Raw genomic sequence first — 16,544 nt, 5'->3', positions numbered from 1 at the left:
ATCTAGCTCTCTATCCATTATACCAGACTACTTTTCCATCGCAATTGTATTCCTATTGATGCTAGGTAAGAACCCTAGGCCTAAACACTTACTTTTTTTAAGCAGAAGTTCTAGATACAAAAAGTTATTATCCAACAAGTAAATTTTCTGCTGTGGTCTGGAAATGACTGCAATAGGATTGTCCTTTTAAAACTGCTGTCTTACAAAGATCTCAAAGTACTTCATTAACTTTTATATAACGCTTTATATTTTATTAGCACTTTATGCTTTATTAGCATTACAAAACACTTTAGAAATCATCTCGTTTTATCCTTACAAAAACTTGGAGAGGTAATCAGTCAGTCAGTTAACAAACATTTATTAAGAACTTACTGTGTGCCAGGCACTGACTAAGCACAGGGATATAAAGAAAGACAAAAACCTGCCCTGAAGGAACTTCTAAGACATGTCCTCAAAGACAACATGAAAACAAGTATGTACAAACAAGATATATATAGGATAAAATGGAGATAGTATCAGAGGGAGGACACTAGCATTAGGTGGGATCACAAAAAGCTTCTTGTAGAAGGCTGGATTTTAGCTGGGACTCAAAGGAAGACAGGGAAGTCAGTAGGCAGAAATGAGGAAGGACAGAATTCCCAGCATGAGGGACAGCCACTGAAAATGCATCAAGTCAGGGTATACAGTGTTTTATATGGGGAAGACCAAGTAGTCCAGTGTCACCGGAGTGCTATTATTAACCTCATTTTACAGAGGAGGAAACTGAAGCTGGCAGAGGTTAAGTGACTTGCTCAGGATTCACACAGCTAAAAGTGATGATAGCTAACAACTAGATAATGATTACTATGTGCCGGGCACTGTGGGTAAATGCTTTGTTATTATCTCAATCTTTACCACAACCCTGGGAGGTAGGGTCTCTTACCATTCCCATTTTACAGATGAGGAAACTGAGGCAAACAGAGGTAAATGACTTGCCCACTGTCACACAGTTAGTAAGTGTCTGAGGCTGGATTTAAATTCAGGTATTCCTGACTTTCAGCATGGTGCCTGGCACACAGTAAGTGCTTAGTAAATGCTTGTTCAATTGATTTGACTCTAGGTCCACCACTCTATCCACTATGCCACCTAGCTGTCATGAATGAAATGAAAACAAAAACACACACATATATACAAACATATGTGTGTATTATATATTGTATATACACTTATGTGTTACATATGTATGTGTTTTTATATGTATATTAACTTTTATATAATGCTTTATATAATCAACACAGATGGTCAAACTATATTTTTCCATTGCTACTAGAAATGGACAATTCCACCAGAATATAGAAACTTCACCCACATAAGAGTACTGCTTTTCAATAGTGCCTCAGGGACAAAAAGTAGTCCTTAATGATTTGTTTGCATATATAGATATGACTCAGAGGTCTCTAGATCCAGACAGAAGCAGGCAATAGTCAGGAGGTGAGGTGGTATAAGTGACAATGGCCATCCCCATTTTCAATTGGGTTCATCTCTCCTGCTCTGTACTATCATGGATCACTTAGGAAATATAGGAGGGTAATGAGGACTATAACTTTCCTAAAGACTGGGACTCTGGTAGGCAGGGCTTTCACCCTGCATAATGACATCATTTGTTTGGGGCTGAGTCTTCCAGGAGTGCTATATAAAAACAGCCCTAAGAGAGTTGAGAGCCTGAAGATCAATCCTGCTCGCCAACGGTGCTCCAGCTGAGAGCACGTGGTAGCATTCGGCTTGTTCCAGAGAGGCTTTTCCACTGAGTGAGAAAAGAAAAATCCTGTGAACTACCTACGGGGAGACAGAGCTTTCCTGAACATGCCAGACCGGAGCGTTAGTGCAGCTCGAGCCACTCTGCTTATCCTTTTCTTAAAGGTGCAAACCTCTGTACCAGCACCACTTAATGGTAAAGTTTCTGCCTTTTCTTCTTTATTAACCTTCTTGAGCTCTTCGATTTTGTGGATAGAATCACTGATCAGATGAATTAGTTGATATCATATTAAATAATACAGTGAGCGCTTATCCTCACCTAGCAGGGGTGGAGAATAGTAATGTATAACCTAGAACAGCAAATAAGCAAGTTATTTTTTAGTTTTACTTCAAATGCATTACTTAAGGTGGAGGAAAGGGGAGGTTAAAGCAGAAAGTGAATTTGCTAATTATGTTTTAATCATCCATAATGTTAGAATTCATATTCATTCGCTGGATGTACACTGAACAAAAGATAGCTTGGGAACGTGTTGACCAGTGGGAAGAAATTGCTTTGAGACTTAAAATATGCTATTCATAATCTACCTGCAGACAATAGAGAATTGACTAGTGTTTTATGATGCTCTGATCACTAGGAAAATTGCATATTGGTTTGGGAGATCTCAGCAACAAGATTCATTCCCTTAGGGGATAGATTTTCATGCCACAAACTTCATTTAAACATGAAGGGACAATGTATACTAGCCTCAATCATTATATTCTCTGAAAGGAGCCCCGCCCCCCCCATTTTTATTTTTTCTGGGTTTAATCAATGCTATAACATTTACAAGCAAGACTGGGGACCTGAAGCTTAAGTCGTGAGCTCTGGGTATGGGTCAGTGAATTTTGCTGAACTGTCACATTTTGTGTGCGTGTGTGTGCGTGTGTGTGTGTGTGTGTGGCGGGATGGGGGGCACAGGTTTCGAGTTATTTTTGAAAGAAGAGAAAAATGTCAAACTTTGACTGCTGGAAAGTGTGGAAGGGGGTAGTGGGGAATCTCTCCAATGCCTAGGGTTAGTGCTTTTCTGGGGGAGAAGACTGACACTTATGGATAGATAGTTCATGGATAATTCATGGATATTTCATGGATAATTCATGATGGTTCATGCCCTGTGTGGGGTATGCTCTGAGACCGTAAGCCCTGGTCATTTGTGGGAGCTACAAATCCAGAGGATTTACGCCTGCCCCCAGCTAAGGCATGTGGGATGTTTTGCTGGCTTGGCAGGGGTGCTAAAAATCACTTCAGTCCCTGACCAGAAAACTTATCTGGCTTCTTTTTCTCCTGGAGGTCAGCAAGGAGACCTGAGTGGCCAAAGCTATTGTTAGTGACTTTAAGATTGCCATTAATGAAATTAAGGCATTGCATGCTTCATATCATCTTCCGGTAAGAAAGAAATGGCAAGGAGAGGGAAGAAAGAGGTGATATAGAAGTTTAAATGAAAAATGGCAGAAGTTTAAATATATTGTGAGTGTTGAAATCTTGTTAACCCTTTTCCCCCTGCTTCAAGAAAAAAATAGGAAACTAGATCTATCTAAATTCAGCTTAGGATGCCTTCCCCTCCCTTGCTGCCGCACCGCCCCCCCCCCCCCCCCCCCCCCCCGCCGCTCTTCTGCTCCCTAACCAACCCAGGACAACAGAGACAACTAGCTATTCATAAGTCTTTTTCATTCTCTAACACCCTTGGATGAAGGACCTTTACCCTTTGAGAGGCAGCTACCTCTCCTTGCCCCACTTGTCAACAAAACAACTTTCCAAAGATTTGGAATGTTTAGGGGCCTGGGGGAGGGGGAGAAGCAGACTAGGGAAAGGAGCTCTTCATCTCACACAGTAGTTAGCTGATCTTACACTCATTCCTGTTCACGAAACATATTTTTATATAGTTGTGCCTCCTCCTTCTCCACCCGGGCTTCTCAGCTCTTTTAAAGCCTCCAGGCATATGGTCCAACACACCTGTACCTCCCCTCCTACTCTCCCCCAAATACCAACCCCACCTGTGGTGTAGGACCAGGCCATGGGGGTGGAGGGTGGGAAATGCAGCCTGGTATAAACTGTGGTTTGTTCTCTACCCAGACTTCACAGTTTTTAATTCCTCCAGCTGCTAGAATTGGTGAATGTCAAAGAAAAATGCATGGGGGATGTTATGAGTGAAAGAGAAGTGAATAAAGGTGAAATGTGAAGTCCTGGGCAGAGAATGCCTTGAATTATGGCTTTATGAGGCTGTTTAGGGCAGGTTTTTAATGAATTCTACAGAGCCAAATCTTGTCTAGCCTAAACCAGTTTGTACTGTGTTTCAGTGTGAGGAAATGAGTTTGCAGCTGGGCTGCTCAGCCTCAACATAGGGTTACATCGAGAAAGTTCCGACAGTGGGTACAAGAAGCTCCAAATGCTCTGAACCCTGTGACCTGGATCTTTACAAATTAGTTTTTTTCTTTCAAAACACACCCAGGACATTTTCCCTGCCCAGTCTGTAGCAAGTTTGCAGGTTCAAACAGGCATTCAAGGTTGAGTTACTCAAGCCTTCCTAAATCATTCAGATGACCTTCTTTAGGATGGAAAAAAATCTCTTTCCCTCACAGAAGGCCCTAATAAGTCTCAAGAAGCTAGACCTGGTGCTAGGATGAGAATTTTGCCTCACCTGCTTTGTGGAGGTTCAGCCCTGTCCTTAGACATGAGTTCCCCTATAGTCCAGGTTTATTCTTCAACATCTTATATGCCGGGAGGAGTAGCAGCTTCTTTTAGCAAGAACCTTAACAGTCTGTTTCAACACTATAGGTGTGTGTCAGCTCTGGGGCTGGTATATCACCTCAGAAAGCTAACTAGCTGGATTTGGCATTGATATGTATCTGTAAAAGTAGGCAAACCTAAACCCTTCTGACTCAGTCCTTATTAACTTTGGTTTTTCTTTAGGCTGACTGTGCTTCCTTCTCTGTACCCCACCCACTCCCAAACCTCTCCAGGTACTGACATTTATTTCACTCCCTCCACCACGCACCCTACCCCTCCCACAGCCACCAAGAGCCTAAGAGAACCAAGCCTCAGAGAGAAGACAGCTCCAGCTCAAGAGATTGGTTTTTTATGCCACCCATGTACAGTAGCCAATCCCCAGCCTTGTGTCAGTCAACAGGCTGACACCTCACTATCCCTGACATTAGATGAGGTAAGAGCTGTCACTGAGGTGTTTTTAGGCATTTCTCAGTTGCTTCTTCCTTGATTAAGAGCCACAATAAAAGAAAAGGCTCAACCTGGGAAACTTCTAGAGAGTTAGCAGCAAACATGTTAAGTAACAATCCTCTTGCTGGCAGTTATTTAGTTTGTGGCAGGTGCAATTTAAACATTCAGGCTAAGGATGGACTAGAAAATTGGCTGTTTACTTGGTGGTTTAGGGCCAGGTAACTGGCACTTACTGTGCTTCTCTAGGGGAGAAATGGGGCAGAAATACTTTGTCATTCATGGAAATTTAGGCTAGAAGCTTCACCTGATAGGAATTTTGCATAGCTTCCTTTGTGAGAATAACTGCCATATGTTTTTATAAACTCCCATCATACTTTGAAGGACAAGCAAGCAAACAAATGTTCAGGGAACAAGACAAGACAGTAAAGGGGAGTCTCCTGTTGTTTAGCCCTCAGGTAGTCTTCTTCCCTTTGTTCAAGAGAGAACTGGTAGTCAGTAAACCATAGGAACTCACTTGAAAAATTTTGCTTCACCAGAATTCCAACCACTTCTTTCATGACAGTGGGAAGCTAAAACAGTTAATCTGGCCTGAATGAGGGAGCCTGGCATAGTGGATACAGTGGATACAGAAAGACCTCGGTCCAAGGTCTGCCTCTGACACACATTGCCTGTGTGATCCTAGGCAAGTCTTTTTAACCTCTCAGTTCCCCCAGAAAACTCTCTACAACAAGCTGTAAAGAAGATACAGATCTCCACTGGTATAGGAATGTCCTTACTGGGACTAGTGGCTGATAAAACGACAGGTTTAGTCTCATTCCATCCCCAAAGTCTGCAGAACTGCTCTTAGAGAAACTTAGTTTGATTCCCAATCCACAGAGAAAACTCAGCTGTCCATCTAAACCCCCAGGCCACTCCAGTATCTGTCCCAAAGAGGAAGAGAAACTTTGCTTTCCTGGTTGCTAACTGCCTCTCCAGGAACACTATTTCAGGAAATTTCAGGCCAGGCTTCACTTTACTCCTCCTGCCACCTTCTCTCTTTCCTCCACAACCATCTCACCTAACCTCCACCCTTACACCCTTTCAATTAAGGGAGAGGAAGGAAGGCTTCGTGAAGAGGATGACATTTGAGCTATGCCTTCAACCATGACTAGGATTTCAACAGATGGAGATGGGGTGGGTAGAGATAAGAGTAATCTAGGCAAGGGGAAAATTATGATGTTAAGAAAGTATATGATGTGTTTGGGGTAATGTAAATCAATCTAATTTTTCTGGAATGCAGTTGTATAATGGGGCAATATTGGGAAATGGGGCTGGAAGAGTAGGTTGGAACCAGATTATGGAGGGCCTTGAATGCCACACTAAAGAGTATAGACTTTAGTTGGTCAACAATGGGGAGTCAGGGAAGGTCTTTGAGCAAGGAAGTGATAGGATCCTATTTAAGAAAGAGTAACCTGGTAATTAGGTAACATCCTAATCATGTAGGATGATTTGTAGGAGGGAGAAATTAGGGCAGAGAGACAAGCTGGGAGGTTGTTCAAATGTCCAGGCAAGAAGTAATGAGGATTTGAAAACAAAGATGTCAGTAAGAAAAAAAGGAAGGAGAAGAGGCTTTAGAGAATGTGAGCAACGGCAAAAAAATATGGACTGATTTCAGTAAATGAAGTATGACCTCTTAATATAAGACAGAAAAGGAAGAAAGAATGGCTGAAGATATGAAGACTTTTTAAAATATGAAAGAGACAAGGCTTTCTTCCACAGGTAATCTGATCAATAGGATAGATGTCAGAAGAATGAGGGGAAAAAGGAAGGAAAGGCTAAAGGCTGGGATAGTCAAAGTGGTAAAAAGGCTATCTTCATGGAAGAAATAGTAGTAGGGAGGATTTTTCTGTAGATTTCTTGCTATAGGCTACAAGTATTTTTTGTGATTGGGGGTTACATTTAGTTATATTCATATAACTGAAAGGGACCTTAGAGATCATCATATCTAGAGGTGTTAAACATAGGGCCCCAAAACACTCCTGAGTGCAGCCAAAAACCCTATTAAAATGTAATGGGAAATATTTAACAAAATAAATAAAAATAAAACAGGAAACACGACATTGTAAAACTAGGACAATATGTGGCTCACAGAGGTCCTTATGTATGGATTAGTGGCCCCCTTTCTATTTGAGTTTGACAATACTGGTCTTGTCCCACCTCATTTTATATATGAAGAAACAGGCTCACAAAAGTAAATTGACTTTCCCGAGGTCACACAGGGAATATGTGGAACTAAGAGTCTCCTATTCCTGGAAAATCCTTGAAGGGAGGACTAGGTAACCAGAAAGTAAAACCTTCCCACTTAAAGATTCTCTGAAATGCCTTTTGAGGCTGTACTCAAAAAAATCTCAAGTAACCAGCTATTCACAAGTCAAGACAGAAACAATCAAATAGATGCAGGGTTCCTATTCAGGAGCCCAGGTAAAGCAGACCTTTTTATTCAAAATAGCTAATCTGACAAAGAAGCACACAAACTTTGCTACACCTGAGCATCACTCTTCATCTTAATTTAATTCACTTTAAAATTAAGTTGGCCCTGCTTAGTCTTTTCTCTTGATTATCTAATCAGCTGTCATGGGTTCAATGTTCATCTTTATGTAGATGACTCCCAAGTCCCTCTATTCACCCCTAATCTCTATCCTAGACTCCAGTCAGTCAGGCCACAAGCATTTATTAAGCATTTACTTTGTGCCAGGCACAGTGCTAAGCACTGGAAAATCAAATAGAGGCCAAAATTAGCCCTGCCCTCAAGGAGCTTACATTCTAATGAGGGAGACAATATATAAATTATTTTTATCTGCCTGCTAGAACTCTCCATCTGGATGTCCTATAGACAACTCAAACTCGCCATGATCCAAGGTGGAATTGTGGTAATGATTCCATATTTTCCTGAAATCTATCCTTCTCCCAAACTTCTGTTCATGGCACTACCATCTTTCTAGGCTCCTAGTTTTACAGTCTTGGAGGTATACTTGACCCTTCCCTCTCAGTCCTTACTTTTATCAGTTACCAAGTCTTATCGCTCTTACCTCTATACCATCTCTTTCCTTCTCTCCATTCTCCCAGGCCCCCTACCCTTATTCAGGCCATCATCATGATTTGACTATTCCAGTAATATCCTGTTTGGTCTCTCTGCCTCCAGTCATCTCTTCCTTTCTCTAGTCTATCCTCTCATAGACCTGTGATTTCTTTAGTATAGGGAGCTCCCAGGTAAGGAAACTCCTTGTACAATGCAGATTGGTACCTTCTATACAATTTATAGGTTCAGAGAGCTGCCTGAAGTTAAGTGACTTCCCAGGGTCATACACCCAATAAGCATCAGCCAGATCATCCTGGTCAGTTCTCAATCCACTAGACCACATTGTCAATCTCCTCCATACTGCTGCCAAATTGATATTCCTAAAACATAGATCTAAACCTGTATTCACCCTATTACAGAGTCATCAATGACTCTTGCCCCTTGAGTAAAATTTTAAAAAAAGATTCTTAACCTGGCACTGTATTGTCAAATCTGGTTCCTACATACCTTTCTGGTCTTATTCCATATTATTTCCCTTTACACACTCAATATTCTAGTCAAACTTTGCCTGGCAGGTGTTCTTCATCTCATTTTCAGAAGTGCTCTTCCATGTATGGAATACATTCTTTCCTCACCATGTTATAAAATCACTGGCTTCCTTCAAGGCATAGCCCAGGCACTTCCTGATTCCTCCTCTTTCCCCCAGGTATTAACATTTTCTCATTCTCAAAATTATTTTGAATTACTTTGTGTATAGAGTTGTATTCATGGTGTATCAATTCCTCCTCCTCCTCTCCATTAAAATATAAGGTGCTTGAGGATAGATGTGTCATTTTTGTCTTTATATCCCTAGAGTCTGGGAGCCAATGTGATAGAATGGATAGAGAGCCAGTGTTGGAGTTAGGAAAACCTGAGTTCAAGTCTTGCTTCTGACACATACTGGCTGTAAGACCCTGGGCAAGTCACTTTTAACTTTTCATTGCTCCAGGCACTGAGAAGACAATAAACTGCAGACCATTGGCTGGTCTACGTTAAGTGAAGGAGTTCCTTTATGAGAAGTTCCCTGTGTTGATGAAATCACAAGTCCAGAATAAAAGACAAGAAAATCCCAAGCACCCAGAACATAGCTTTGAACCTATTAGACCCTTAGTAAATGTTTGACCTGCTCTTGAAACTTCACAAAATCATAGACTCTCAGAGTTGTGAGAGACCTCAAAGGTCATCTAGTCCAATTCAACCCTGGACAAGAATCTTTCCTACCTTTACCTAGCAAGTGGTCATTTTAGTCTTCATTTTAAGATGTCCAGCGAAGGGAAAACTAGATGGTATAGAGTGGATGGAGCACTACACTTGGGAGTTAGGAAGACTCAAGTTCAACTCTGACCTCAGATATTTATTAGCTGTGTGATTCTGGACAAGTCATTTTACTCGCTCCCTGCCTCAGTTTCCCCATCTGTAAATTGGGGATCATAATAACACCTAGTTCCCTGGGTTGTGGTGAGGATGGAGTGAGATAATAATTGTCAGGTATTCTGCAAACCTTAAAGTGCCATATAAAGGTAAGCTGTTGCTAGTGGTAGTATTTCTTTCTAAACAGGTAGCACATTTTACTTCTGTATCATGGTGAGTTTTTCTGTTGCTCTTAGGAAGTTTTTCCTCACTTCAAACCTACAGCCACCTTGGTGAAACTTCCACCGATTGCTTTTAGTTCTGGGGCCAAGGAGAACAAGTCTAAACCTCTTCCACGCGAGAGCCTTTCAGATGCTTGAAAAGAGCTACAATGCCCCCCGCCCAAGTCATATTTTCTCAATATTAAAAATTCCCTTTTCTTTTAACTTGTACTTACTTGTTTTAATTTTGTTTTGCAGGATCAAAGTGGGCCTATGTTGGTAAGTAGTGACTTTTAATTCCTTTCATCAGGAGAGAGTTGAACTTGGAGAGGATGTCAGGAATGAAGAATGATATAGATATTCTGAAGCGAGTAGGGAGATACAGTGTGTGGGGGGGTGGGGTGGGGGGGTGCTTATCGTTACAATCAGCGAGTGTAATGAAACAACCCTGGAGCTGGTCTATTGAGAACCACAAACTGCTTTCATTATTAAATGAAAATACAAAGGTTTCTATGAAAGATTGGTTCCCTGTGAGGTTCCTATCGCCCAAGAGGTGTGTGTTACATACTGTTCTCCAGAGGACTCAACAACCTCGGTTATCAGGCTAACCAGTGCTCTGCATCACATGTCATGGCTTTCAGAGCCTCACAAGGATTCCTATGAGAAAGGAGTATTTGGAATTACAGATACTGGGCAAGTAGCCTCTAGAAGGGAATGTACGAAAGTGGTAGCCCTCTCTTCACCGGAGATAGGCTTACTTTCTATTTAATGATGAATAAAGGGATCCTTTCTGAAATTTTGGCTAAAGGAGGAAAAGGACAAAAGATTTTGCTGTGATGATTTTGCTGCTGTGTGGGAAGGAAGCTAGAAGTTCTTATGCTTAGTCCTCAGGCACCTTACCTGCCCAAGGCTGAGAACCAAGTTTTGGTGATTACATTTACAGGAATCAGCTAATTGTCCTGCCCTGTCACTCCAGCATCTAATCTGTAGGCAATGAAGCTTTCATAGAATCTTTCTTTAATGCCAAAGTGTTTTCTTGCTCTCGATCTCCACTTTGATCAGAACTGCAAGGCCAGAAAAAAAAATCAGCTTGCTTGGTGTGTTATTTAATGGTTAGAGCAGGATTTGGCAAGTAAAGAGGTTAGCATCGCTGATTTTCCTTGTGACCACAGGCACAGGAGGCAGGTTTCTTCAATCACAGTAGCTTTATCTGTAGAACAAGGATTGCTAATGATGACTTGGAAATGGTGAGAGAAGTGAGAGGAGAGAGATGCAGGTTACACCAGTATAAAAAGCAGGAGGGCAGAATTGGAGACAGTGGCACAGGGAGCATCAAATCTGCTAACACCCAAGATCAAATGATTCATGAAAAAGACCTCTTTCCTTTGATGCAGCAGAAGTTGACAATATAGGCTGACATGATTGTATGGTGATGTTCTAGCAGGGTAGCCAACTATTGTAGTGGAAGCAGAGTCCAGGGAGAGAAATATTTGACCTGGATTTCCAAAATGAAACCTCAGCAGAGGCTGTTAGGTCAGACTGAAAATTGGAGAAGTCCCATTGTAACATTTATTTACCTATTTTAATATAATAGAAAGCACACTGGTTCTAGAGTGAGAGTGGTTCAAATCCCATGTATGATGCTCACCACCTGTGTGACCTTGGGCAAGTCTCTCCCTGGGTCTCAGTTCTCTTATTTGTAAAATGCAAAGGCTGGACTGGATAGCCTCTGAGGTCCTTTCCAGCTCTGACAGTATGATCCTGTGATATTTATATAACACCACGTACATATACACATGTATGTTTGTGCATGTGAATATATACGTACAGATACATATGCACGTAGTATCCCCAAAGTCTTAATGCAGTTTTAAGCTATTAAAGATTTTGGGACAACCTGCATCTATAAAATCTCATTTGAACCTCAAAACAACCCAGTGAAGTAGGTTGGACTGGTATGATTATCCCCATTTTACAGATGAAAAGCAACACGGCGTACTGGATAGAGAGTTGGTGTTGGAGCCAATTAGACCTGAGTCTAAGTCTTGTCTCTGGCACGTTACTGGTGGCATGACCCTGGGTATGTCATCAAGCTCTTAGTGGTCTAGGCTAGAGGTATCAAGCATGTGGCCAGCAGGCCACATCACAATCCATGACACTCTTCTGAATGCAGCCTGAACCAGATTAAAATGTAATTGGGAAATATTTATCAAAAAAATGTATTTATTTAACAAATAAAAATACAGGAGAACATAGGTAATGTGATTTTCTAAATCAAAATGTAGTCCAAAGGGATCTTCTGCATGGTTAAGTGGCCCCATTTCTGTTTGAGTTTGATACTCCTGTTCTAGGCAAGTCAACTACAAATTGCAGAGGAGGGGTGGGCTTGCATGGGTAGAGGCATTTTCCTCAGCTGAGAGTTTCACATACCAATGACATCACAGGCCTACTCCATATCCTGATCTTACAAACTAGGAAACTGAGAGTCAAAGAGGGTAACTCATTTGCCTAGGGTCATACAGCTAGTAAGTGTTAGCCTGGTCTCCCTGTCTCCAGGGCCAATGTCACCTAACCAGTCACATACTCTGTGCTCATGGCTTATGTGGCATAATAACATTCATTAGTATGCTTCTCTGTGTCTCTTAGCCCTCTGGTGTTTGCCTGGGATAAAAAGGGCATTGGACCAAGTGACTGCTGAACTGACAAAACCTCAACCTTTGATCATGCACGTATGCACAGAGTACAATGGACAGGATTGAAGAACCCAAGGAACTGAAGGAAAGCTTTGTTGATTCTAAATGAGCATAGAATAGGTTCTTTCTTACACGTGGCTTATCCCCCTCAAGGTTAGTTGCTCTTGGCTCACACTAAAATGTCCAATATCCTTTATGTTTTTCTTTGAGGAGACACTCATTCATGAGAGGCTAATAGTTCTTTGAGCATATACGTAATCTCTTAATACAGTTGCAGTTAACATGTGCATTTTCTTTCATGTGCCTTATGGTGTTAGCACTTCCTCAGCCTGTTCCCACCATAGGCTCTCATTCTCATGACTTCTCATAATAATAATAATAATGAAGATGATGATTGCAATGATAATAGCCAGGAGTTTATGTAGCTCTCTAGAGGTGGAGAAGCACTTCACAAATACGATCTCATCCCTGGGACGCAGGTGTCATGAGTGTCCCGACTTTACAGATGAAGAAACGGAAACAGAAGTGAAATGACTTGCCCAAGGTCACATGGTTATTATGTATCTGAGCTTGAATTTGAACTCGTGTCTTCTTTACTCCAAGCCTGTGCCACCTAGCTCTCTCAATAGCAACAGCTAGAAGGTACAACACCCATTACAAATATCTTATCCTCATACCAGCCCTGGGAGGTAGGTGCTATTATTACCCCCATTTTACAGGCAAATAGAGGTTAAGTGACTTGCCCAGGATCACAAATTTAGTAACTGTCTGAGGCCAGATCTTCCTGACTCCAGGTCGAGTGTTCTATTTACCCAACTCCCTTTCATGTATATCAGGGCTGTCCAAAATTTGGCCCACAGTCTGCATGAGGCCTGCAGTGCGATTTATGTGGCCTGCCTTACAAGCAGAAATTTATATAAATGCTTTAGTAAACTAAGCCAAGCTACCGCAGAGCTCTCACTAAAATGGCAAATCAAAATATATTGTCTATTGTTTCAATAAAAACCTAAGGTTGGACAGCCCTGATCTATATGGTAACACTGTATTCTGGAACACATTTTGAATATGTGTAGTTTAGCCTTGGTTTGCTTTAAAACAACAGCAAAAGACAGGAGTCAGTGTGGCATAGTGCCAAGAACACTGGCTGTGGAATCAGAGGTCCTGGGTTTGAATTCATGGAATGAAAACTGAAAACTTCATTTTTCTGGACCTGAGAAGTGTGGTTGAGATGACTCCTAAGGCCCTTGCCAGCTCTAAATTTGATTATTTTTTGTCTCAGTTCAGAAACACTGATAGAGGTTCACAATTCTGTTATACTTTCCCCCCTCGCTACCCTTACTCATTCACACAAGGATGATTAAATGTAGCAGTGATGCGTGCCACCATGATCCATCTCTTGGTCTCTGGTTCATCTGTCAGTTGTCACTGTTGTGATGGTAGTCTGAAGTAGGCTACAACCTCTATCCTTTGCCATCATGTTAAGTCATATTCTATTCCTACTCACCACATTCATTGGGTCCATTTCTTGACCAACAATAGTCCAACAGTAGATTACATTTTAACTCAGCTTGAAAATTTTCTATTCAATTCTCATTTTGCATCAGGCCCATTAGTCACAAAGTATAACTAAACCTTCTGCAACCACAGGCCCAAAATGGATTTCTAAATGGCTTTTATTGGGTCACTTAAGTGGAAAATTATTACCTGCCTCTAATGAGCCTATCAATTTCCTTGGCCTAGATAAGGGTAGATTACTGCAAGCACCAGCATTTTCTATGACTGAAACAACACCTTAGTGAGACCTGGAGAAATTAGCTCATGTTTCTGAAGTAGGTCTTTAACCATAGTTAGACCAGTTGAGGTCGCCCCGAGGAGACCATTTGGCATTATCCTAGTCGGCGGCTGTCCTTTTCCTTCTCTTGGGTCAGGAGTTCTTAACTTTGTTTGTGTCATGGGCCCCTCCTCAGAATAATTTTGTAAATGCATGAAATAAAATATATAGGATTACAAATGAAACTAATTTTTTGAAATAGTTGTATATTTTTCTTTTAATTCACAGACCCTAGGTAAAGAACCCTTGTCTTAGATGGATAGTTGTAGGGAACACCAAAGCACTGACAATGCTATATATTTAGGGGTCTTTCTCTGGTAACTATTTAGGTGAAATTGTATTCCCTCTCTTTCTGTCTCTTTGTCTCTCTGTCTCTCTCTCTCTCTCTCCTTCAGTAACAGAACCCACTTAGATGGGAATCCAAATGACCATCTTATACATCATTAAATTCTAGCCTAGGAGGTACTCAAGGGAAACTCTCAGGGGAAATTTTCAGTGTTACATCTATCACCTAATTAACAAAAATTTGTTAAGGACTTCCTCTGTACTAAGAAGGTAAGGTACTAAACTGCTGGGGCTACAAAGAAAGGCCAAAACAGCTCCTGCCTTCAAGGAGCTGACATTCTAATGAGGAGACAACATAAAAAGAAAGAAGTACACACAACATAGATACAGAGCAGATAGAAGGTTACCTTTAAAATGAAGGCTCTGGAAGCTGGGGGACTGAAAAAGGAAGGCCTCTTACAGAAGGTAGCATTTGAGCTGAGTCTTGAAGCCAAGGTTTCCAAAAGGTAGAGGTGAGCAGGAAGTCTCAACTGGAAGTGAATTGCAACTGTTAGAGGGCATTATTTGTTTATTTTAATGATGAATGTATACTTTAGAAAATCTCTATATTGCTGGGTATTTGCTATTGTTAAAAAAAATATTTTAGCAAGGGGGAATATGAGTGTTTGCTTTTTCCCCTCTGCTTGTTTCTACGATATATTGTAATGATTAATAAAGTAAGTGACTTACAAGTAAAGCTATTATGTCCTGAGTCAGATTGTTACATAGAGAACAGATGCAAGAGTAGGGAACCTGTGGCCTTGAGGCCATATGTGGCCCTCTAGATCCTCAAATGTGGCCCTTTGACTGAATCCAAACTTCATAGAACAAATCCCCCTAATAAATGATTTGTCCTCTAAAACTTAAGACTCTGCCAAAAGGCCACACCCAAGGCTATGTGTGACCTTGAGGCCCCAGGCTCCCCATCCCTGGAACAGAAGAATTTACAAATTAGGTTCTCCTTGTAGGAGGGCGGTGTGTGTGTGTGTGTGTGTGTGTGTATGTAGGCAGGCGTTATTGCTACTTGAAGACTTGTTATGGTACTCCCTGAAGCAGAGCCTCCCTCAGACCATACTGACAACTCAGTTCAACTTAATAAACATTTAGTAAGCATTTACTATATGCCCAGCACTTCTAGGTCTTGGCACATAGTAAGTATTTAATAAATAATTTTTGATTGATTGCAAGGGCTTGTTTTAGACACTGGGGATATGAAGACAAAGTAGTCTACGACTTCAAGGAACTTAACATCCTACTAGGAGTGGGAGACAATATTTACTCAGAAAAGTAAACACAAAGTTATTTGAGGGGAAGGGTGTAGGAAGTGGTTTCTGAGGTGAGCACTGAATGGAGCTACAGCAATGATAGTAGCTATCACGTTTTTTAGCACTTTAAGTTTTGCAAAATGCTTTCCAAATATCTTGTTTGATCCTCACAACAACCCTGGGAGGTAGGAGCTCTTATTATCCCCATTTTACAGGTGAAGAAGCTGAAGCAAACAGAGGTTAAGTGACTTGCCCAGCGGCTGAGGCTGGATGTGAACACAGCTCTTCCTGACTCCAGGTCCAGCACTCTGTCCCCTGCACCACCTAGATGCCTCTAAAGCTAGGTAGGATGTTACAGAGGAACAGATCCCTTGGTATGTAGCCAGAGGACCTTAGTTCTGTCTCTTATTACCTGTGGATCCTCAGGCAAGCCACTTACTCTCCAGGGTCTCAGTTTCCCCCTTTGTAAAATGGGGAGTTTGGATTAGTGATGTCTGAGATTACTTCCAGTTCTAAATCTATGTAATTGTGACTCCAAGAGGAAGAAGTAAGGGAAGGGTGCAGTCCAGGCCTAGGGGACAGCTTCCAGACACATTTTTTCCAAACCTTCAAATGGAAAAAACCCATTGCCCCTCTCTAATATCACTCTTCTGCTATGGAGGTCAAGACACTGTAACTAGAGCAGGTCTTTGCTGAGAAAGCCCAGGGCAGAGCCAGATGCTACAAGAACTGCATGTAGTGAACACAATAGTAAATTAGGGGAAGAGAAGCTCTTTAGCAGAGTGGGCTAGAGGAAAGGATATGGGTTACAGAAGAGG

General features: G+C 41.5%; 1 protein-coding gene across 1 annotated transcript in view; it reads left to right on the top strand.

The window, feature by feature from the left end:
- Positions 1-1,842: 1,842 nt before the first annotated feature.
- The window catches only part of CA12 (carbonic anhydrase 12), a 74,482-nt gene continuing 59,780 nt past the window's right edge, over positions 1,843-16,544 (top strand). Inside the window, exons 1-2 of the mRNA XM_036734211.1 lie at positions 1,843-1,930; positions 9,872-9,892. Of these exons, the coding sequence (XP_036590106.1) occupies positions 1,843-1,930; positions 9,872-9,892 (109 nt within the window). The remainder of the gene's footprint in view (positions 1,931-9,871; positions 9,893-16,544) is intronic.

Source organism: Trichosurus vulpecula, chromosome 8 (genome assembly GCF_011100635.1).
Source record: "Trichosurus vulpecula isolate mTriVul1 chromosome 8, mTriVul1.pri, whole genome shotgun sequence".
In the NCBI taxonomy this organism is placed as follows: Eukaryota; Metazoa; Chordata; class Mammalia; order Diprotodontia; family Phalangeridae; genus Trichosurus; species Trichosurus vulpecula.
Note: the sequence above shows the minus strand (reverse complement) of the source record. Positions and strands in the feature narration are given on the sequence as shown.